This window comes from Drosophila mojavensis, unplaced genomic scaffold (assembly GCF_018153725.1).
Source record: "Drosophila mojavensis isolate 15081-1352.22 unplaced genomic scaffold, ASM1815372v1 contig_36, whole genome shotgun sequence".
Lineage (NCBI taxonomy): Eukaryota > Metazoa > Arthropoda > Insecta > Diptera > Drosophilidae > Drosophila > Drosophila mojavensis.
The window spans coordinates 13,738,989-13,760,768 of NW_025318858.1; the positions used below are offsets into that span (position 1 = coordinate 13,738,989).

General features: G+C 39.9%; 3 protein-coding genes across 6 annotated transcripts; all 3 read right to left on the reverse strand.

The window, feature by feature from the left end:
- Positions 1–1,911: 1,911 nt before the first annotated feature.
- On the reverse strand, positions 1,912–8,377 carry LOC6576739 (beta-1,3-glucosyltransferase). Of its 2 annotated transcripts, none has more exons than XM_044008797.1 (6): positions 7,852–8,377; positions 6,884–7,056; positions 6,427–6,817; positions 4,385–4,517; positions 3,269–3,422; positions 1,912–2,443 (listed from the first exon to the last, which is right to left on the reverse strand). In XM_044008797.1, the coding sequence occupies exons 1-6, from the start codon at positions 8,230–8,232 to the stop codon at positions 1,930–1,932; spliced, it is 1,746 nt and encodes a 581-aa protein (XP_043864732.1). In that variant the 5' UTR covers positions 8,233–8,377; the 3' UTR covers positions 1,912–1,929. The 2 variants fall into 2 exon arrangements, with proteins under 2 accessions (XP_043864732.1, XP_015020823.1); XM_015165337.3 differs by having other exon boundaries at positions 6,884–7,020; positions 7,852–8,376.
- Positions 8,378–9,047: 670 nt separating this feature from the next.
- On the reverse strand, positions 9,048–11,296 carry LOC6576740 (myotubularin-related protein 2). Its single transcript, XM_002002692.4, has 2 exons — positions 9,617–11,296; positions 9,048–9,546 (listed from the first exon to the last, which is right to left on the reverse strand). The coding sequence occupies exons 1-2, from the start codon at positions 11,163–11,165 to the stop codon at positions 9,221–9,223; spliced, it is 1,875 nt and encodes a 624-aa protein (XP_002002728.1). The 5' UTR covers positions 11,166–11,296; the 3' UTR covers positions 9,048–9,220.
- A 1,027-nt stretch (positions 11,297–12,323) lies between these two features.
- Positions 12,324–21,519, reverse strand: LOC6576741 (liprin-alpha-1). Of its 3 annotated transcripts, none has more exons than XM_032728370.2 (15): positions 21,328–21,519; positions 19,830–20,117; positions 19,665–19,766; positions 19,269–19,598; positions 19,084–19,182; positions 18,447–18,614; positions 18,266–18,385; positions 17,407–17,535; positions 16,048–16,977; positions 15,374–15,987; positions 15,110–15,312; positions 14,930–15,037; positions 14,549–14,868; positions 14,361–14,477; positions 12,324–14,289 (listed from the first exon to the last, which is right to left on the reverse strand). In XM_032728370.2, exons 2-15 carry the CDS (start codon positions 20,076–20,078, stop codon positions 14,200–14,202), a joined length of 3,579 nt encoding a protein of 1,192 aa, XP_032584261.1. In that variant the 5' UTR covers positions 20,079–20,117; positions 21,328–21,519; the 3' UTR covers positions 12,324–14,199. The 3 variants fall into 3 exon arrangements, with proteins under 3 accessions (XP_032584261.1, XP_032584258.1, XP_032584259.1); XM_032728367.2 differs by having other exon boundaries at positions 17,395–17,535; XM_032728368.2 differs by lacking the exon at positions 21,328–21,519 and adding an exon at positions 21,159–21,257 and having other exon boundaries at positions 17,395–17,535.
- Between the last annotated feature and the right edge of the window lie 261 nt (positions 21,520–21,780).

Consider the following 21,780-nt stretch of genomic DNA (forward strand, 5'->3'; position numbering starts at 1 on the left):
TCGGACATATTTGGAGCATGTCTGGCAAGAACATGATGCCAACTTTCACTGACTGAATTGTTAAATATTTATGCTAAATGACGACACAACCGCAGGCAATTAGAGCTGTCAACGCGGTCAAATGGAGTGACACATTGTTGTTGCGCCCATTTAGAGGGTCGTTGAGACTGAAGCGACGATGCGATACTTGCGAAAAGTATTGATTAGTATTTGAATAATAGATGCACTTGGGTATGGAGTGGGCGGCAATTTCATGGGGCGTTTTACTGGATATCCATTGATAAACTGTGCAGCGAATAAATGAAGCGCCTTGTTTGTTTATCGCCCAGTATCTCAAAGAAGCATCCTCCAGTTCAGGGCGGGGTTTGGTTCAGTGGAGGCATCGCCGGATAAACCACTCGAAAAATGCAGTCGAGCGTAAACTGTTGATGCCCTTAACACCAAGCCCTTCCTCGCCCTTCCCCTCTCTCTCTTTCACTCACTCTCTGCATAGCTGTGCTCGACTCGGTCCTTGCACAAAATTTACATTTAATGAGGTTTAAGTAAGTGTAAGGTGCGAAAAAGTCATTCGAAATGCTTCGTCAGGCTTTCAGCTTTAAGTGATATGCCCTGCTGGGCGTCGACAAATTGATATTAAATGCAAATTTTATGCCCAGTGTTGCGAAACGTATTCGAACTATTGCTGCACTCATATTGAATTCATTTGCTCATTGATTTAAGGGGAATGCGTTGAAGAGCTCTCTCTCTCGACGACGGCACTCGAAGCACACTGTTCTCCTATTACCGTTGCTTGAACCTAAAATTAAGGGATCCGAGCAAATAGGAAACTGACTAAGGAACCAATGATCCCAAGTCCACGTGTTGAAAAAGTTTGTACAATATGTTTTAGCTAAGTTGTATGATTAGTATTATCAATAATAATTATCTACAATAAATTAAAAATATTTACCAAATTTGAATTTTTATTGTTTATTATTAATTAGATTTTAATACATAAAAATTAAGAATATTTTTTTTTTCTTTGGTTACTTATACAATAAAGACAATGTGCTCCAATTTGAATTCACGTTTTAAAAAAATCGCTTTTCATTGCGAATTTCACTATAATCACACATTCTTCTCTTGATTTTCTTGAATTACACGATTTTTTAAATTTTATTTAGCTTTTTAGATACATCCGTTGGCATTCGATTGACTTGTGAATGAAATTTGTAATCTGTTTTACTTTCTTCATTCAAAGAGCGAGAGTTTGTGTCCTTTGTTTATCTTAGAAAAGAAATCATAGGTGAGTCAATACTTTACAATTGTAATTAGTAGTAGATTAGTAGCAGACATAAATTAGTAGTGGACTTAAATTAGTAGTAGAAATGCATTCGATTGGCTGTTAAGCTACTACTGAATCTTTATATTTTGATGTACTGTAAGCAGGTGAATAATATATAAATTCTCTGAATATAGCAAAAGATCTACATATAATTAGATTCTCAGTTATCTAATGGGAATACCAACCAAAAACCGCCAAAAGCTGTGGTAAAATTTTGCTTCAAAGTCGCGAGTTGAAACCGCATTTGAGCATTTCCACTAATTAAAGTGACACGAAAACCGCAATACACAAATACACACGTACACACACGCACACTCACACACTATACAAAACGACAAATAAATCAGCGTTTGCCGCAACGTAAAGCTGGCAAAGTTTTCCGGCGGGTAGAAAATGAGAAAATTTGTGTGCTTGGCAGGAGCTTGACGCCTGCAGCTCCTCCACTGGCTGCTGGAGTAGATTGAATTTGGGACAGGCCACGGTTTTGTGGTGACACCATTTGTCCAACTGCCACTGTCAGCGGGTAAAATCGTGTTGTTGGCTCTTTAATTACGCTTCAATGTCTGACTGTGTGCCATGCCACTCACCTGAGCATTTTTTTTTTTTTAGAGATCCAAGTGCTTGGAGGGGCCTTCCAAGCCAGCTGGCAGCTGATTTGGCAGCTGCAGCAGTCCGTTCAGTATCAGCGGCGCAGCACGTCGATCCTTGGCCGTGGCATGAGCTGAACTAGCGTTGCCCAGAGCGCCTCCGAGCCAACGCTTGTACGTGTGCTCCGGCGTGGTGTGCCAGTATTTGTGGAACGAGATGGGCGCATTGAGCTGCAGCAGCTCTGACGCATAGTCCTGCGGCCGTGCCTGATGCAGAGCGGGCACATGCGTGGCCGTCACGCCCAATGCCTGCAGACAGTAGCCCAATATCATGTCGTCTGGTGCACTTGCTGTCGGACAACTGCACCGCTGCACCACAAGTCGCAGCAGCGGCACGCTAAGCACTATGCCAGCGCCACCTGTGTGGTAATTGAAGCCATCCGGGGCATATAGTCGATAGCCATAGCGTTCCCCAAGATAAATATGATTGGTGTGATTGTAGCAGCCAAGCAGCTTGCTTAGCCGTGGTACGCTGCGTGCGAAATATTTTAGATAAGCATAAAAAGAATTTGTTGAAGAGAAAGCAATGATCATTTATTAAGAGAGGTGCGCAAGTAAAAGAGCAAAATTCCAATGTAGAGTAAGTCGCAAGAGTACAAATATTGTCAAACAATTTTTCAACTGTTAATGCTGTATAACATTAATTAGTGTGAGTGAGAGAGAGAGAGAGAGAGAGAGAGAGAGAGAGATTTGCTACTTGCACCATATTGCTTTTGATCCCTTTATTAGTAAATGTGCATGTGGCTGAGAATGTGAGCATAATACTATATATAGATGCTCTTATTAGTGTTAGTGTGTAACGATGTTTTAACGAAAGCTTAACGAAGGCTTGAAACCAATAGTATAATTTCAACTGTGCGCATTTGCATTGAGAGAGACTGAGCGAAAAGTTTTGGTTGTTTTAGTGTATTAGTGCAAGCGCTAACCTAACGTGCGGTGTTATGCTAGCTTAAAGCTTAATGGCAAAGAGATCTTTTCAAAAGAAGAGCAAAATAATAATTGAAGCCTGTCCAGGACACATCAGGCACGCTGCGTGTAAAAATAGTATATAGATATCAATAAAAATATAAATGAATTATAAAAAAAAAAAAATCACAAACCGGGGCAAGCAATGATAATTTTAATTGAATGTGCTTTGAGGCGTGTAAGCCGCAAAAAAATCATGGCGTACACATATGTATGTAGGCTCACTCACATACATACACTCTTGCAAAAGCAAGCTCTCTTAAATGCACACAGCTGAAGACTCACTCTCTCCCTCTTCCGCTCTCTCTCATGCACACACACACAGACATACCTTAGCAGCGTATCATCGTCGACAAGCATCAGCCAGCGTATATCCGTTAGCTCGTTGATATCCTTGAGGGATAATTGCAAAATTGCCAATGTTTTGGCACAATGTCCAGTCAGTACATTGGGTAGGCCAGTGTTGGTCGTAGGTATACCATCATCTGTTGCGGTTGCCAGTGGAGTCCAGTTGTGCAGTGTCGTAGCATAAAGGTGAAAGATCATAAAGACAAATCAATGAATATTCAATATGGCAGCTGCTGCTCTGCTGCTGCTACTGCAAACTGCTGTTACCGAACTGTTTGGCTCGCAGATGCATTTGTGTTTGTGTTTATGTGTGTGTGCTTGCTTCTGTCTGTTTAGTTTTCCCTCTGCTAATACCCTGTGTGCATAGAAAATGCATGGGGTATAATGACTTGGTGGGAGTGGAAGTAACAAGGAATAGCACTCGTAACTTAAATCAATTGTAGAGTTGATCTATCTGTTTATACTATTCAATGATTTGACAAAAAATAATTTGTTTTGTATATTAAATATTAAATAATTGAATAATTTTCATTACTATTATATTTCGAAGATTCATTTATATTTATTTCAGATTTAAAAACCCTGAACGGTAAAGCTTTGATAGTGTTTCATGAGAATTGAACGATATTATCGGATCAGATTGAAATACTATGAATACTCTTATAGTTACAGATACTATCGAATACATTGAACATTTTGTGCACCTCCAACCACTTAGCTTTAGAGTGAATTTGGAAAATATATTATGTAATCCTTTTTAAACCTTGCATATTAAGGGTCTCAAAAATACCTTGATTACAGAAGAGAATATTAATCTGTTTTCTACTATTTGTGCACTACAGGGTATTTCCTTAAACGACATTCCCGACTATGTCATCAAAATCTGTTAACTATTAAATACAGGGTATTCACTCGGCCCTGGAGTCTCTGTCTGCTTCATTTAGTTTTTGTTATCGTTAACAAGTATGCGTGTGTTTGCCCATTTGCCACGCCTCCCAAATTGTGAGGGCAGCAAGCAGCAGGAGCTGGTGCAGAAGCAGGCAGTCATTTGCTTTAATTGCGTTCATCGTTCTCATTCTCGTTGTTGTTGTCGCTTTACCTGCCACATCGCTGTAGTATTTGCGCCGGATGGCATCGGGCGCCCAGGTGCGTTCGATGATTGGTATACGCTCCTTATGGAATTTTGCACAGGTCTTGATTGCAAAATAGATGTGTGCGCCAGTTGTGTGCACCTGTTGTGGGTGAAAATGGTTTGGGCATCAGTTTTGAGTTCGAGTTTCTGTTTGTGTTTGTGTTTGACCGTTGTCACAGAATTTATGGTTATAGGTTTCAGATGCTAATTGCCTCAATGAACGAACCTCCCACATCAACATACCACACCGCCCACCCCACATACTCCTCACTGTTTGTCTTCATTTAACTACCAAGCATTATTCAACTAAGCCAGCATCAGGCAATGGTTTTAGTATCTGGTATTTATCATTTTTAATACGTTTAATAATTCAAATAATTTAATAGAAATCAAAATTGTTATTTATTCAAAGCAATTATGAATTTCAAGTCCGGGCCAACGATGCGAATGTGTAATATTTCTTTAAATTGAGAAATTCATTTCGTATGAATCAAATGAAATAAAATTGACAAATTATTTAATAACTACATTATTTATATTTACAGATATGTATTTTGCTTAAGATTTGCATGCATTTTAATTTGTTTATCAAAAATATGAAAATGTATTGATTGAAATCAGAGCTTTGCTGTTTGGACTTTTAGAACGTTTCTTTTTTTTTTTTTAATTTAAAAGTGCAACAGGCTTTCAAAAGTGCTATCAAAAGTGCATTCTTAAGAGAAAATTACATCCTTAAGAGAGAGATAGAAAATGAGTTCCCTGTCAAAAGACTTCAGCATTGTTAAAGGTCGTAGAATCTTAGATATTCAATTTGTCTACTATTGTGTCCTATGCTCTTCATTTATATATTGCATGACAGTGATTGCGCTGACTGAGAGTGGTAAAGGGCGAGAGAACATGCAAACAGTACTGCATGCATGCCCTAACGGTGATCTCTTTATATGTGTATGTACGTGGTGTCTAATGCTGAGCGCTAGTGAGCAACCGAGCGTATGCATTGTGTTTGTATGAGTGTATTGGTGAGTGTGCGAGAAGCTTAAAGACGTTCCACCAATAAGGTACTTTTATTGTAAACGCGTTCAAAGAGGGAGGATTAAGCGTCATAGTTGTCTTTGTATTAGTGTGTTCTTGCAAGCACTGTAAGGATCTTTTTTGCTTAAGAGACGCATATGCAGCTGAGTGCGCAACTACAGCCGCAGTAGTCTATGTCTAACGAAAGCAACGCTCAATAAAATGAGTTTGATTACCAGCGTCTACATTGCGAAAGGTTAAAGCGCTCGAGTTGCCCTACTTAAGTATGTAAATGTGCATAGGGCAGGCTCTCTTTTTTTTTGAGAGCGCGAGCTCTGCAGTATAAGTGTGAGTGTATTTGTAGATATGTAAAACTGACGGAGGTGTAAGCTTAACAGTGAATATTCTTTAGCATGTTACGCTCTGATTAAGGAGAGAAAAGAGCATTCGTGTATTATTGCAAATGTTGAGTCAGTGTAGGCGGAAGCATAAGAAGATCATTCAGTCTGTGCGTGCCTATCGTACAGATCGGACGCTGCTGCCGTGAATACAGCAAATAACATCATAATATACAAAAATTAAAGATGGATAGTGTGTGTTGATTTAATACAAAAATTGACTGCGTGAACTTTTCGCACATTAATTTGCATATATGCTAAAAAAATGTGCTTAAATTAGGGCAACACATTTATTACTGGAAATTCGAAAGATATAGAGAGAAAGAGGGAGCTTTGCAGCAATGCAGTTTTTTTTTTGTTTTTTTGTTTTTTGGCAGCATGCATGCACTATAAGCATGTATGTGTGTATGTGTGCATGCTTCTATGAAAACCTATTGTGCTATTAGGACATGACTTATCTTGGCCTTTAATCACATTTGCGGGTAGTTCTGCTGACCTTCACAGTTAGCTGACTGTTTCACAGCAGAGGCAATGCATACGACCATAGGTTCAATCTTAAATGCCTCCTGTTACTTGAATATAAACCGTAATTCAACTCACACAATGCACAGCACTCCCAGCGGCCATTTCCGGCTTGGCATGCAAGACACAGGACACAGGCGTTGACTCCTTTGCTGTTGCTGCTGCTGTCGTCTCTAAGGACGCCAAGGACCAGGCTGCCGACACTCTCGCCCAGGGACAAATGTAGTCAGCACTTTTCAAAATTATTTTGCGCTGCAACATGTCGACAAAGTCGTTGTCGTCTTTACTGATGCTGATGTTGCTATCGACGTTGTTACTTCCATTGCCGCTGCTGCTGCTGCTGCCGCTGCCATCACCGGCAGGTGCTATATTATCGAAAATGAATCGGGCCAACTCATGGGCCGCATCTATGGCAAATTCGCTGTGCCTTGTGGCATTTGGGGCATTTAGAGCAACAAGTTCGACGAGCCTGCAAATGCATGTTCCATTATGAGTTATGGCCAAACATGATGCTGCCTCCTTCATCTGAACTCACCTTCGCAGCAAAGCACCTGTAAAAACAACGCCGGCACTTAGCATGGGATATGGAAACCATGTTGGATCCTTGTAGTTGGCAAAGTGGTGCACAATCGTCGCCTCAGTGTCGTACAAGGCGTGTCCGTAATAAGCCAACTGGAATGGGAAGGATATTAAGAAGAACAGTTGATGCTGTCAAATTTTAATATAATGAATAATATTTCATTTAATATCTAAACTAATTTGCAAATTGTGAATATTCAACGCTTTTTAAATCATAATTTTCAGTAATTTTCAGCTTGCCAGCTTGAAAATAACTGCCGAAGTCAATATACATATGTGAATTTATTTGTTTAATGATAATAAATTATTATTTTAGTTACAGAGCATATATAATTATCTGTGATTGTTATTAGTTACTTGAGCACAGAATTGTTTATATAAGTTTATTGTTTCTGAATTAAAAATGAATCATTATTTTCGGTGCAGATTAAATATCTTTAGCAATTAATAATGCTATTAAAATTTTGAATATAGAATTTTTTATATAAATTTGATAGATATATGTTTTATAGATATGTAGTCCTATTTAAATAATTAATGAGGATTACGTATATTCAATTTTGGAATTGTTATAGGTTTACGTTGGTAGCGATATCTCTAACTTATACCGACAAAATCTACCAATTCTGAAGTTCATATAATTTTTTACAGCTGCAAATTATATTATAACTTCATTTTTTTTTATGGCTCTTAACATATCAAAGCAGTTTGCATTATGAGAATTATACGATTTAATTTTATGCTGTTAGTTAAACAACTTTATAAACATATAATAGAAAAAAAAGCTAAAAGTTTTTCTTAAAAATATTTCAACAAATATTTTTGTAACTTTTCATATAAATATTTTTAAGATTAAAAAAAATCTTATTTAACACTTTTTTGTGCACATTTTAAAATGTAATATTTGTTAATTTTTCTGTTCACCTCTTGCGCATCCCGCTGATGCAGTTGGTCGAGCAGGCCACGCAGCGAGGCGACGTGCGTGTTGTGCTGACACCAGATAATCCAATCGGTATTCGCGTTTAGCAGACGTGTCTTGCCTCTCAAATAGGGCAGCGCATCGAGCAGGGTCCAGTAATTGAATAGTTCATGCATTATGTGCACCTTAATGGCGTAATCGTAATCCTTGGGGATCTTGTCCGATATTTGTTGCTGCCGCAGATTATCGCGCCAGGTGCGACAGTGCTCTGCCGCCTGCCGTGGACACGAAATGAGCAAAAGAATTTCACTGCCATTGCAGAGGCGCACGAGACACGTTAAGAATAGTAAGATTTGCCAACTGGGCCCTAACTGCATTTTATGCATTTTATTTCGCTAACATGTTTGGTTAATAGGAAATCACTCTCAGGACTTTGCCGTCGCGTTGCCAATCGCTCGAGATTGGAGCTCCGCCGTGCTCCGACTGCGACTGCATTAATGAGCGTGCGAAAACGTACTGAAGCAACTGTGATTGAATTTCAACATTTTTGGCGCAAACGGCCAGAACATATTCGTTTGGTTAATGCCAATGCGCAGGCGCCAAAGTCCGGTCAAATTTCATGAATGAATTCTGTTCAGTGCGCAACAGTTGGCCAGCAATGGCCATGGCAATGAATTAATGTGTGTCGGTGTGTGTGAGTAATTGTAAAGGTGTGGCAAACCGGGTGCACCCTGTCTGGATGATACGCCCTGTGCTACTTGTTGGAATTGACTGAACAAATATGGGTCAGATAGCAGAGATAAAGGAAAGAGAAAGAATTAGAATTATATTCATGCCTTGCTAATGTGATTTTAATTTGATGGTTGAACTTCAGGTAAAGAGCAGGTGAGCCTCGTTATCGGAACTCCACCGTATATATTATATTTGTTATAGCAAACGCCGTCCATACGAACATAATCTATTGCGGAAATGCTGGGTAATAAAACTGTTTGATAAAGTTTAAATTGGTTTTATATCAAACACACGTGCATTTGCATATAAAGCAAAACACATTTTAATGACTCACAGTTGTTTATAAAACAATTGTAGGAGACTTGTAAAGCAAGATATCAAAACCGAAAACAGACTCTAAATATTTGTATATATCATTTGTGTTTGATCAGCTTTGTAATAGCTCCAATAATCATAATCAGTTGTAGCATATGTTTACATATTTATTTATTTTAGTTTTTCCGCTTATGCACATAATTTTTGGGATTAAATAATTCATAATTAGTGAATACATGAATGCCATGTACAATTAGTCGTTAATATAATAAATGGGAATACTAGTTAGTTAGAGCAGTTAGCTAGAGAAATACATGAATTCGTAGTCTAATGCATGGGCGAGGCCAGTCGTGTGGTCGTCTGCATATTGTTGCTGCGATTGTTGAGCTTCAGGCGCAGCTCATTCACGTGCTTGAAGAGCAGATCCTGTTTCGAGAGCAGCTCACGTGTGCGCTGGCAGCCATGCTGAGGCGTGCACAAGCCGGGATTCCAGCGGCAATAGAGACCCCTCCACAGGCGCACGGCACGCACGCTGGCAATGGGACGCAGCACGAGCTCGGCGCCATGGGTGAACGAGGGGAAGAGAGGGTTCAAATACTGATCCAGTGAGGAATTAATGTGTGTCCACAGTGAAATGGTCTTGTGCTTCAGATCTGCAATGGAGTTAATTATAGTAATTAGTTATGGCATATATATAGCATAGATATATAGCGAACTGCTTACCCTCTGCCACACGCTCCGCCTCGGTGTTGCACAGGAAGGTGCCAAAGCGGCACGAATACAGATGATCCACAATTGTGATGAGGAAATGCTCGTTGAATTCGAATGCGTTGGTAAACTGTTGACTCACTTGCCACACGCTATCAATGAACTGCAGAAAGACCGGCGAGCGATCAGCATCCGAGTGCTTGTTATCGCCGTGGCCGATGCGTTGCTGGAATTTATGACCGAACGACAGCCATTCCTTTTCGATAAGCACTTCGAAGCCGCGCACGGTGCGATAATGCGGATCCAGCAACAGCATCGACAATGCCGTCAGCTGTGCTGTGCGATCCCAGCCATCGGAGCAGTGTACCACCACGGATGTGCTCATCGTCTCCACCTTGTCGACGATGCGCACGGCTCCGGCCAGAACGCAGCGGACGTGCTTCAGCCACAATGTGCTATCGATGGCCGTCTGCCATTTGGAGTCATCGGTGGTTGGGTAGCACGCCTCCTTCACTTTGCGCAGGCTCTCGCGCATCACGTGAATGTTGTGTATATCGAGGAAATTGATTTCCACATTTTTATAGGCATCCTCCGATTCGTAGCCGCCGCCCTTTGCCTTGTTGGCAATGGCATTTGCACTGGGCCGAGCATCCATAATGGTCAATTTATCGGACTGCGCATTCGCTTCCATAATGTAGCTCAGATAAGTCTCATCATCGGCATTCCGTTTGCCACTGACACCGACCAGAGGTTGGGAGCAACGTGTTATGGTTGCCTGTGTGCGAGGATTCATCCATGATAGAACGGGCAAACGGCAACGCGAACGAAATTGTGCAACGCGACGCAGAAAATCATCAGAAGCTGCCTTTGGCACGGCCCACACAGCCGGATAGCTGTCGCAAATGCCGTAGAACTCGTTGATCTTTGTGACACGCCACATATCGTTGGGCACGCCCAGGCGACGCAGCTCGGCCAACGGCTCGTACACCGCCCAGCCATCCCAGCCGGCGCTCACAGCTGCATTTGCCGTCGACGGCTGAGCAGCTGCAGCGGCATGAGCAAACGCAAAGAGTTTGCCGCTGTAGGAGAGCGGAAATGCATTGGCCTGCAGCTTCTCGAACACTGTGCGACGCGAATGATTCTGCTGCTTGTGTGCGAAGCGTAAATTGCGCATATCTTTGCAGAAGATCTCAATGCCATAGCTATTCTCGCCTCGTGACGTGGCACCACCGATTTTTTCCACACGCGCAATCACGCCCAACGGCACGTCCACAACGACTGGGGGCTCCTGATCGCGCAATGGCAGCGAACGAAAGTATAGGCGATAATTGGTGATGGTTAGGGCACCGAAGACCGGACCGCGATATGGGCACACATAGGTGACATCGTTTTTTTGATCCTGATCCTCTTCGCCGTCCAAGTAGACAAAAGGCGTATCTCTTTGTTGGCCGTTTTCAGCGCCGTGCTTGGAGCCCAGCGAACTTGACTTTGAGCTGCTGTCCAGCGAGTTGCTGCTGGCCGTTTTCGATGCCAACTTGTCGGCTGAGCTTGATGTGGCATCCATTGCAGCGGAATGGTTAATTATCAACTGTTTCAGTTGTCTGATTGGACACTAAAGCGTAAACAAATTTTGCGTCGAGTGAATTATTCTTTATTTCTTTTGTTGTTCACAGTCAAGAATTATCGAACGACAATCAGAACAAGTTCCAATGGAACAGTTCACCAGGTGAACTGAGTTATTGACTCATGTTATCCATATAGTTAATCACATATATTTATTATATGTGCATGATAAAACATAATACTGCGATTGTGACAGGTTTCGCAAGCATTATAATTGTTTAATCAATAAACTATACTTTAGTACTTAGAAGCCTGGAATATAGTCATTGCACCACTCAGCACCGTTATTAGTTAACATTACATTCCTAAACTGTTACTTTACATAAAACTGACTTGAGCGCCAAATTTGAATAGCACAAACTAAGCTCTTGAGGGGCCCTGTCAATATAGTTTCAAACACTTTCTTTTTTTTTGTAATAAATTTTAATTTATATATATGGTACATATAAAAAACTCCTGAACGGAATTTTTGCCTTTACTAAATTGTTAGTTTTCTTTTCACAATATTATATAAATGTATGTACATATGTATGTGTTTTTGTTTTATGTTTCCTTGTATAATAATAGATTGTATATATTGTATTTAGTTTTACTTTAGTAAGATGTATTTCTTTCTTTTCATTTTTAAAAAGTATTTTTAACAAAAGTTAACAATTAAACCCATATTTTTGTTCAAATTAACTTAATTTTTTAGTTAGTATTTTTATAAATTTAGATTAGTTTCTTCTCTTTATTTGTGTGTTTTTTTTTAATGTCACATTTACGTACATTATTAAATACGCTAAACATCAACAGAAATCATTTAACTGACTAAAAACGAAATGAGCTTTCCAATTATTAAGTTCAATTAACTTGCTCCTTAAATGCTGAGCATAAAAATTAAATTGTGGAAATTATTAAAAACTAACACTAATCGATTTCATTTTGTTACTAAAGAGACTATTTACTTAAGGAGCAGATAATGCTAGAATTGGATATATTTTCTTTAAATATTATTTATCCTGCTTTGAATTATTCATTTCATATAGTCAAATGTATCCTGTTGACGTTAGTGTATTGTCTTAGCAGTTTTTATTTTACGAACATGTGTTTTTTTTTCTTTTGTTTAATTTTGCTAATACAGTTGAAGAAAATGAAGTTATAGTTTGCTATTGTTTTATATACTTAGAGACAAAGCGTTAGTTGCAGTTTTGGTTGTTGTTCAAATTAATAAAAACTTATTCATTAAACTAATAATATGTTAGCAAAACAGGCAGTTTGTGTGCTTTCAACATATCCGATGTATGTCTATAAGTACATAAGAACTTTACAAATATTATCATAGTGTGTGTATGTGTATATATGTGTGTGTTTGTGTAAATGTTAGTATGAATAAACAAAGTCACTAAATAACATAATTTCATTTATTTAGTTGCCTTCGTCTTTGTATAAACTAAATTAACAACATAAAATTAAGGAGTGGGAAAGTTTTGTTTTGAAAAACAATGGATATGCTTTGTGAATATATATGTCATATTTATAAATTTATGCCAAGACATTGGGATTGCAATTCGAGCTTCGAGTTTTGCCAATTACAATTGTTGCAAATTATTTATTAATATTAATTTGTAGCATGCCTAATTTGTATTTCGTATATTAGTTTTTATTCATTAATACAAAGGCTAAGTACTAGGTGTAGACTTATAGGGGTTCCTTGCCTTTAAAGCTTTTTTAACTATTTCGATTTTTCGGTTTTCCATATGTAAATAGTTAATAAATGTGGGCGCTTGCGACTTTTTACTTCAATCTTCTTCACCTTCTTCACTTTGCTCTATAATACTTTCTTTGTTAGTTACACGTATGCTTGATAATGTTAATTATACATTTATATAAATATAAATATATATATGTATAAGTGAGCTTTATATGTGTGTTGTATATTAAACTAGCCGTACTTGTTTTTTTTTTTTTTTTGTATACACATATAAATTTTTTATATATAGTATATATATATGCAGCTGTTTACTATATATGCCTGATTGTTGTGCATGTTGTTCTCTTCAGTTGAATTAAACTCAATCGGAGCGCCTTGCCTTTCCATAAAAGTTATATATAAAGTAAACTTAAAGCATGCCATAATGTCATATGTATAGCGTTATTATGTAAAAGTATTAAAAAAAATAAAATAAAAAACAAAATTGAGTTAAACAAAAAAAATAAAATAAACTGTACATAATGTCATTAAAATATTATATAACAATCAAGTTTGGTTACTAATTTGGTTCGAAGCACGCATCTCTGTAAATATATAATATATATATATATATATATATATATTTTTTTTTTTTATTCTGCAGCTAAAACAAAATACTGTTAGTCTATTGCAAGCCCAATTATACTAAAAATATGTAAATCATATATGTCACATTGTTAAAAAATTAAAGAAAATATTTATATATATCTACATATATATACATATGCATATATACATATCTAAATATATAATTAATTCATAAATGATTAGCTTCTAAAACTTGTACATGCCTACAGCTAGCAGGGCGCCCGTGCTAATTAGTCTACATACACGCTTCTTATGTACGTAGTACGTATTTCCTATATAGAGTATGTGCTATGTCTTGTATACATTGTCTTGTAATGGATTATATGACTATGTGTGTCCGGTTGTATATGTGTGGCTGTGAATTTATATATATATGTTTGTATATATAAATAGATTAGACGTGCATCATGCTGCGTATTGTTGTTGTTGTGTGGGGGGCCCAGTCAATATTTATTCTGAGCCTGGGAGTCTCTTGCGTTGCGTCTTTCTTGTTAGAATTTTGTGGCTTAGTTGTTTTTCGGTTTTCCCTTTTCTTCCCATACATTTTAGGAAATATTGGCGCTGTGCTTGGCTGTTGCGCTGCCCTTGGCTTGTTGCATTTCATTTTAGACTTGATTTACTCATCCACCGGTGTTGTAGGCGGACTATAACTGCATCAGGATGCGCTACGCTGTTCGCTATCCGGCCTGCGATCTGTGGCAATTTGTAGCAAGTTTCGGAACTCTGTATCGAGTATTTGGCGTGCCTAAATATAAATGATTTATATTAGAAAATAATACAACAAAGTTATATACATATATATATTGTAATATTCACCTGTGCATTTTGCGTGGGTATTTGCAAAGCTAGGCCCATGGCATTGGCATCGAAGCCCTCATCCAGCGCCATCAGACCACCATGGACGCCCGATTCGAGCAAGTTATTGGCATATTCCTAGCATGATAATAATCAAGCGACTCAGTTGTATATAGGCCAAAGTAAGAGTCTTTGATTTCAATACCCACCTTCAACCCTATGCTGCTCACCCATCGTATGACACGCTCATTGCTCCACACGAGCACATCGCACAGGCCATTCTCGCTCATCTTGCGCCTGTGCTCCAGCTCGGTGCGATCATAGTTCAAGCGCTTGAGCATTGAGATGCCATACTGCAGGCTGGTGCGATGAAAGCTATCAACCATTTTTAACTGGCCACGCAAATCTTTCTTGGTCAAATGATCCAGCATGCGTGCATCGACTAGACACTCCATAAAGGTTGTGCGATATTGAGGCAACCCCAGCCCGGGCAGCCAGTAGTTGCCAATCCACTCGTGATTCATGTCCCCTAAACAAAAATGAAGCGGTGTTTAGATATCTACCATAAGTCTATATGGATAAGTGCTTACCAAACGCCAGTGTAGTGCGTGATGTTTGCGGAGCTGAGGGTGAAGTTAGTGAAACCATTTCCTGTATGGCCAAACGTAGTTTGAGCCTGTGTAAGGGATTACTAATACCTACAAAGTGAAAGATTTGGATTTGATTTAATTTAGTTTTAGGTGAATTAACTTCATATTTAATGCCCTCACCTATTTCCCGCTGTATCTCCGTGTCGCTAAGTGCGCTCATAATAGCACCCGATTTGACATTGGCGCGACAGGCAGCCACATACCAGGCGGGCATGCCCACCCACAGCTCCAGCCAGGCGACAATGGTTGGTCCGTTCCACAGGGCGAATGGCGTGCCCGCTTTCATGGCCTCGCCCAGTAGATCGTTGCGGTAATCGTGATCTCTGCAAGACATATTAGTTAGTAAGGAATCATCCATATTCCTGAATCACTTTCGGCACTCACTTCTTTTGCCTGCCATAGTCGACGCTGCTGATCTTCGAGCCTGGCGCGCTGGCTATACGCGGCATCATGCCGCCCGTCATGCTCATGACATCGTAGTTGGAATCCACCTCGCTCAAGCCCATCGACAGATTGCCTATAGACATCATGCTGGGTGAACCATCTGGCAGCGTATCCTTGACGCCCTTCACCTTCTCCTTTTTGCTAAAGAAACGACCCAGCGAAGACTTAATGCCCTTCTTCTTTTGCACAGCAGCGGCGGCAGCTGCTTCCCTCGACACGCCCGACGTCGGCGTCTGCAGCATGGACATGGAACCCATTGTATTATAGTGACGCAGTGACTCTTGGCTGCCATAGCGCGAGCTGAGCGGCGACAGCCCATAGCCGTGCGAGGACAACGTCATGTGAGCATTCACATGCGGCGAGGCAGCGGGCACCATTGTGCGGCGACGCAGCTCCTCCTGGCTATGGGCGAGCGCCTGGGCGACGCGCTCCAAGCGCATCGAACGTGCCGTCAATGGAGAGGCAGCGCCGCCTGAACTCGAATCACCGGTGGTGGACATGCCGCCGTGCAGCTCCTCCCGCGATGCATCGCTGGACAGCACTGGCAAGTTAAGCTGGAAGGTAAAAAATTAGGATGAGACTCCCTTAATCCCTTACTTAGGCTAAACTCTTACCGTATGGTATTTCTGCATGAAATCGCGCTGTGGACTATTGGGCGTACTGCGTCCGCTCATGGGCGGACTTTGTCTGTCCATGGAACGGCCGCGTGCCAATAGATTCACATGCTCCAAACTGCCGACGCGCGACTCCAGCTCTTCGGCGCGCGCCTCTGTCGATTGTTTCTCCTCCTGGATGAGTCGAATCTCATTATTGATGGCATCCAGCTGCTCTTGCAGCATCATGGCCAGCGTTTGGGCATCTGTATGGCCGGAGGGCGACATCATATCCGTGGCTGCGGCATACATCGCATCGCTGTCATCGCAATCGCCCACACTGGCCGCCAGCTCGTACGCCTGCTGCTGGGCATGAGCCACCTGCTGCATTTGCAGCTTCTCCCACTCCTGCTCGGCCATCGATCGGGCAAGAGCATTCTCCTCGGACAGGCGCGATTTACTCGACCGCCGCAGCGAATGCGTCTCGAAGCTGGCATGGGATGTGCTGCGTGTGAAGGCGTTACCCCCACCATCCACCACACTGCTGGGCGAGAGGCTGCGAGTCAGTGCCTCCGTCTGCTGAATATTGTAGGCGATCTCCTGTTGGAGCAGTTGACGTTTGAAATTCTCGATTTCGAGACGCGTCTTGGACAGCTCCTTCATGATTTCGCTCTTCTCATGGTGCAGCTCCTCGGCCACCTTGCGCGCCTTCTCTAGCTCCTGCGTTAGCGCATTCTTCTCATCCAGCGCACGCATGCGCTCCTTCAGATGCACCTCCAGTCGCTCATTGGACTCGGACAGGAGCTTGTCCACCGTCGACGACAACCGCAAATTGTGCTCTTCATTCATTTTGAGACGCTGATTCAGTCTTACCACCTCGGCGTTCTTCTCATCCAAATTCGCTTCCAAGCCCCGTATGCGATCCTCCGCCGAGCCATGACGTTCTTGAGCCTGCAAAGCGTTCAGCCAAACACGTTTAATAATGCAAATTCAAGGGGTATCTCTCGTCATAAGGACAACAAATTAGTGTTTGTATTAGTAATGAAAGCTAAATGTGAGGAGTTTTCTTTTGTTCTTGTTTTTGTGAAGGGTATCAGTAGTCGGTGCGCTGAGTTCTTGTGCAGGGCAGAATAATAGAGAAAGAGTTGTATATATTCTTGGATATTGTTCTTGTTGTTGTTAGTTAGTGGATTTTTGGAAATAGAAAATCTATTCGAAAATATATATATATAGACTCAAATTACGATACATAAAAATTAAGAATAGATATACTATAAAAAAAGAATACAAAATTTAGTTGTATAATTGTTGATAATTGAGATTATACTTATGGAACCTGTCGGCGCGCATATTAGTTCGAGTGCATACCTTATTTCCTACCTTTGTCAATGCCTCCATGCGCGCCTTTAGCTGCTCCTCCATATCCGGCTGCAGTTTGGCATGTTGGGCTAGCTTTTGCTCTGAGAGTTCGAGTTTCTCTTCGATGGCGCTGATTTTCTCTTCGTGCAGCTGTCCATGGATGATTTTGTATGTTTTTGTTTTCGATATTTTGTGGGGTTGGGTGTAGTTTAATTAGTATGGTTTTTTTTTTTGGTTTTTGTTTTTTGTTTAAATGCAATATGGAGAGGGTACATCATATTATTAAGTATTAGTCACAGTTTTGTAGCGTTTAAGCAGGCATGGGCGAAAACAAGACACTGGCTTCAGAAGTTTTTGCTTGCATGAATATGTGATGCATTTTTTAGGAAAACTTCTTCAAAGGAAAAACTTAAACAAAAGAAAACTTAAACAAAAAAAAACTTTCGCTTCTATTATCAACAGTTGCTACTCTGCTATTAACATATTGCTGTAATAGTAAATTCTCATCGTGTTATTAACAGAAGTAATTAACAGAAAACAGCCAGATATGTAAGGCTAGTCATTCTAACAGCTTTTAACTATTTCAAAATTCTTTAAAAAAGTTTACAAAATAATAATGCAAAACTCATGATTATATTGACACTGTAGAATGATGTCATAAGCTTAATTATTTCCTCACTTCATAACGCTGTCCAAAATTGCTGAGATACATAATAATTAATAGCGGAAATAAGACATTATAAATACACATATATAGATAGGTAGGGTAGATTGCTTTGCAGTGCAGTGTTTTGATTAATTAATGAAATTCGCCCATGCCTCGAAACCATAACCAATTCCATGTATATATAGATTTCTGTCTATTTATATTTATACGCACCTTTAGCTGTGCCTCCTTGTGCCGCAGTTCCTGCTCCAGTTTCTCGTTCAGATCGTGCAGCGAGGTGGACTCCCGTTGAGCATTGAGATAACGTTTCTCCAGTGTAGCTATGCGCTCCTCCTGAAAGTGTTGCATATGTGATATATTTCTGGTATTTCTAATCAATTTTGCTACACTTTACCTGATCTTCCTTTTGTGCCACATTTTCGCGCAAATCTCGCTGGAGCTTCGAGCATTGATCCTGCGCCTTGCAATGCTCCTTTTGCACACGCGACAGATTCTCTTCCAGCTCATTAATCTTATTGTTCAGATCGGAGACGCGACGCTGCCATTGCGACAATTCAGAGGTCTATGAATAATGAGAGAAAGTTAAGGTTAAATCTAGTTCTTAAAGGTATATTAATATCATTATCGAATATATCTATGTGAATTGGAATTATATTATTCTCATGCTGAGCTGCTAATTATATTAAAATTTTAATTTTATAATTAGCAAATACTATTCGAATTTGTGTTCATTTCGCATAAGTTCCTTATCTCATGTACGGCCTTGATGATTTAATTATTTACGTAAGCTAAGATCAATGTTGATAATCAAACAACAGTCAATCGCATTATATTGCAACAACAATGAAAAACCTCAATTATGTTAAGCAGCAAATTCAAAGCACTTAAAATAAGGTTTATCGTCATTCGAAATAGTTGTTTGCTTTATCAACACATGGACACATCTCGCTCTGAGTCATCGCTTGTATAACAGCGTAGCTCGAGTTGTTGGCAATGATGTTATGTTGTTACCCCTGCCGCAGCCTGCTCACCTGCTTCTCGATGATCGTTTGTAGCTCGTGTGTTTTGGCCGCATATTCGTTTATTTCGCTCGCATCGCCATTGACCCCGCCGCCGTTGCCGCCAGCCAGCTGCAACAACAAAAGGTATAGAATGTAAAATACACGCTTGATTGAATAAACAAATATCACACACACACACGCGCGCGAACACACACCTTCTCTTTGATGCCATTTTCTCCGGTTGCTGCGTTTCCAGAGTTAATACCGCCACCGCTTTGCAACGCGCCAGTTTTATATTGGTTTAGCTCCTCTTTGGTTGTATTCAGCTCTTCCTCCAGCGCATTGTTCTTCTCGATGGACAGACGCAGACGTTCGCGCACTTTCTCGTCCAGAGCCTTGTGATGCTCGAACAGAGATTTGAGCGCTTTGAGCACCTCTACTTCGCTGGAGACGCCGCTCTGCGCGGCCGCCTGTCGCTTCACGACGGTCATGCGCAGCGATCGCTCATGACGCGACACCAAGCACTCCAAATGTTCCAGCAGCAGCTATAACAATATATACAGATTTAGTTGGATTTCTACCATATATAGCTCATGCCATGTGCAGCGTACCCGCGTATTGTTGCGCTCTGCTTTGAGCTCTCCGATTTCTTCATCACGTTCCAGCAGAGTTTCGCGCGCTTGCGTCAGCTCCTTGGTGAGCGTAGCGAACTCCTGGAAAACCGAAAGCCATAAAATTAAATTATCTTAATTGAGATTAAATATTTTTTCACTTACCTGCGGCAGATTGGCATTGATTTGACGCTGTAAACTGTCCCGCTCCTTTTCCACTTCGTGCAGCTTCACCTCCGTTTCGCCCAAACGCTCCTGCGCCTCGCGCAAACTATCCATTAGCTTGTCCCGCTCATCGAGCATGGACACCATCAGCTGCTCAAAGTTCGCATCTTCGCCGCTGAACTGCGAGGAGCGCTGCGATATGCTGTCTTCCGATATTGTGGGCATTACGTCGCACATCATGTTCCACATTATTTAGTTGGCCACCAGAGCACGGGCACGCATGTAAGACTGGAAAATAAATTAGTTTTAATTATAGAAATCACTTTCTTCATATGGAGTTGAATGAGAGTTAAGAGACGAATGACTTCAGCAGTTTTATATGCGAGGGTGGTCTTAAAAATTTGTATATTTGTATTTTAAATAAAAAATTATTTAGGCAGCCCTCGTAGAAACTAATTTAATCTTTTGAAATATTTAAAATCTAAAAACTGATTTTTATTGAAGAGACTATGTATAGAATAAACTAAGATTGATTAAACAGCCCTAGAGATATGAGTCTAATCTTGTTTGTTTAAAGATCTCGTATTTGATTACATTGACACTAATCAATCAATTTTATACTTTTATATTATTTATTCTGAAGAATTTTTTTTCATATAATTGTATGTATATATATATATACATCTATGTATATTTTTAATGTAGAATATTTTATTTATAACTCTGCTTACGCACGCAAGCTAAGAGTAAATGCAACATCTATATAAATATGCACACATCAAATTTAGAACATCAATATATTAAAGCTCTCTTTTAAAAATACGTCTAAACATTTAACCGGTTTAAGCCGGTATAACACAATTTTCCTATTACTAAAAATTAACGATTTCGAAAAACCCATATAAAAATGAAAGAAATTTAATTTAAAATAAAAAATAACTGTTAATATATGGTTTGCCTTAAATCGTTGGCTAGCCAATTAAAACGGTTAAATAGCCTACGCTTTTTGCCCACGCCTCTGAAGCTTTAATTTTTGTTTATGCTCAGTTTTCCGTCCCCTTCCAAAGTCGTTTACGCCCGTGTATTGGTTTAAAGACATTCCAATTGGACATGTCTAATAAGGTTTTTATCATAGGCGCCGCATTGATAACAAGTTTTTTTTACAGCAACACACGTACACTCACGTACGCTACGGACACACGCACACCCATACACATACACACACCGCTTATGTGTGTATATACATACACGCATGCCAGCACGCACACATATGTACAGCTTTTTCTTTTTTATATTATAATTTTTGTAATTTAAATTAATATTTCTCACATGCATTGAACACTATTTATAGCAAACACAAAAATTAAGAGTCGCGGGTTAACAGCTGCTGCACTTGGTCGTTTAATGATTGGTAAAACGCCTTTTCACAAGCATAGAGCGACGGCTTTTATGCAAAAAGAGCAAAAAAACTCCCTTCCTCCCTAGCACAAACACGTACCCCGTAGCCAACAAGGATCGTTCGCACGGCGACAGCGCAGCAGCAGCAACAACAACTTTTGTTGCTGTTTAGCTTTTGCATATATATCTATTTAATTGTTGCAATTGTAGCAAGTTTTATTTATTTCCGATTGATTTTTATGTGCGAAAAAAGGCAGCTCGTTTCTTTTTTGGTTGCCACTTAGGTAAAAATGTAAATGTTGCCATCTAGTTTCAATATTTTGTATATTTTTAGCACTCTGGCAGGCTAGTTTGTTTGAGAATATATCATTTATGCTATAATGTTTTATTTAATTTAAAACTATTTTAAAAGGGTATCAAACAAAATGACAATGTTACAATAATCGTAATACTGCTTAATTAATATATATTGTATATTATAATTGCATTACATGCCATATCGAATGTAACGGCTGACTATCGATAAATAACAGTAACAGCAACATTGCTCTGT

Bases quoted from the DNA above. Each gene is read 5' to 3' on its own strand.
- LOC6576739 (XM_044008797.1), bottom strand. From the start codon at position 8,232: ATGCATAAAATGCAGTTAGGGCCCAGTTGGCAAATCTTACTATTCTTA. The intron at 6,818-6,883 runs GTGAGTTCAGAT...ATGCATTTGCAG, and splicing joins ACAGGTGCTTTGCTGCGAAG to GCTCGTCGAACTTGTTGCTC. The intron at 4,518-6,426 runs GTGAGTTGAATT...CACCCACAACAG, and splicing joins CTGGGAGTGCTGTGCATTGT to GTGCACACAACTGGCGCACA.
- LOC6576740 (XM_002002692.4), bottom strand. From the start codon at position 11,165: ATGGATGCCACATCAAGCTCAGCCGACAAGTTGGCATCGAAAACGGCC. The intron at 9,547-9,616 runs GTAAGCAGTTCG...ACTCCATTGCAG, and splicing joins GGCGGAGCGTGTGGCAGAGG to ATCTGAAGCACAAGACCATT.
- LOC6576741 (XM_032728367.2), bottom strand. From the start codon at position 20,078: ATGTGGAACATGATGTGCGACGTAATGCCCACAATATCGGAAGACAGC. The intron at 15,988-16,047 runs GTAAGAGTTTAG...TTTACCTTCCAG, and splicing joins TCATGCAGAAATACCATACG to CTTAACTTGCCAGTGCTGTC. The intron at 15,313-15,373 runs GTGAGTGCCGAA...TATGTCTTGCAG, and splicing joins GACTATGGCAGGCAAAAGAA to AGATCACGATTACCGCAACG.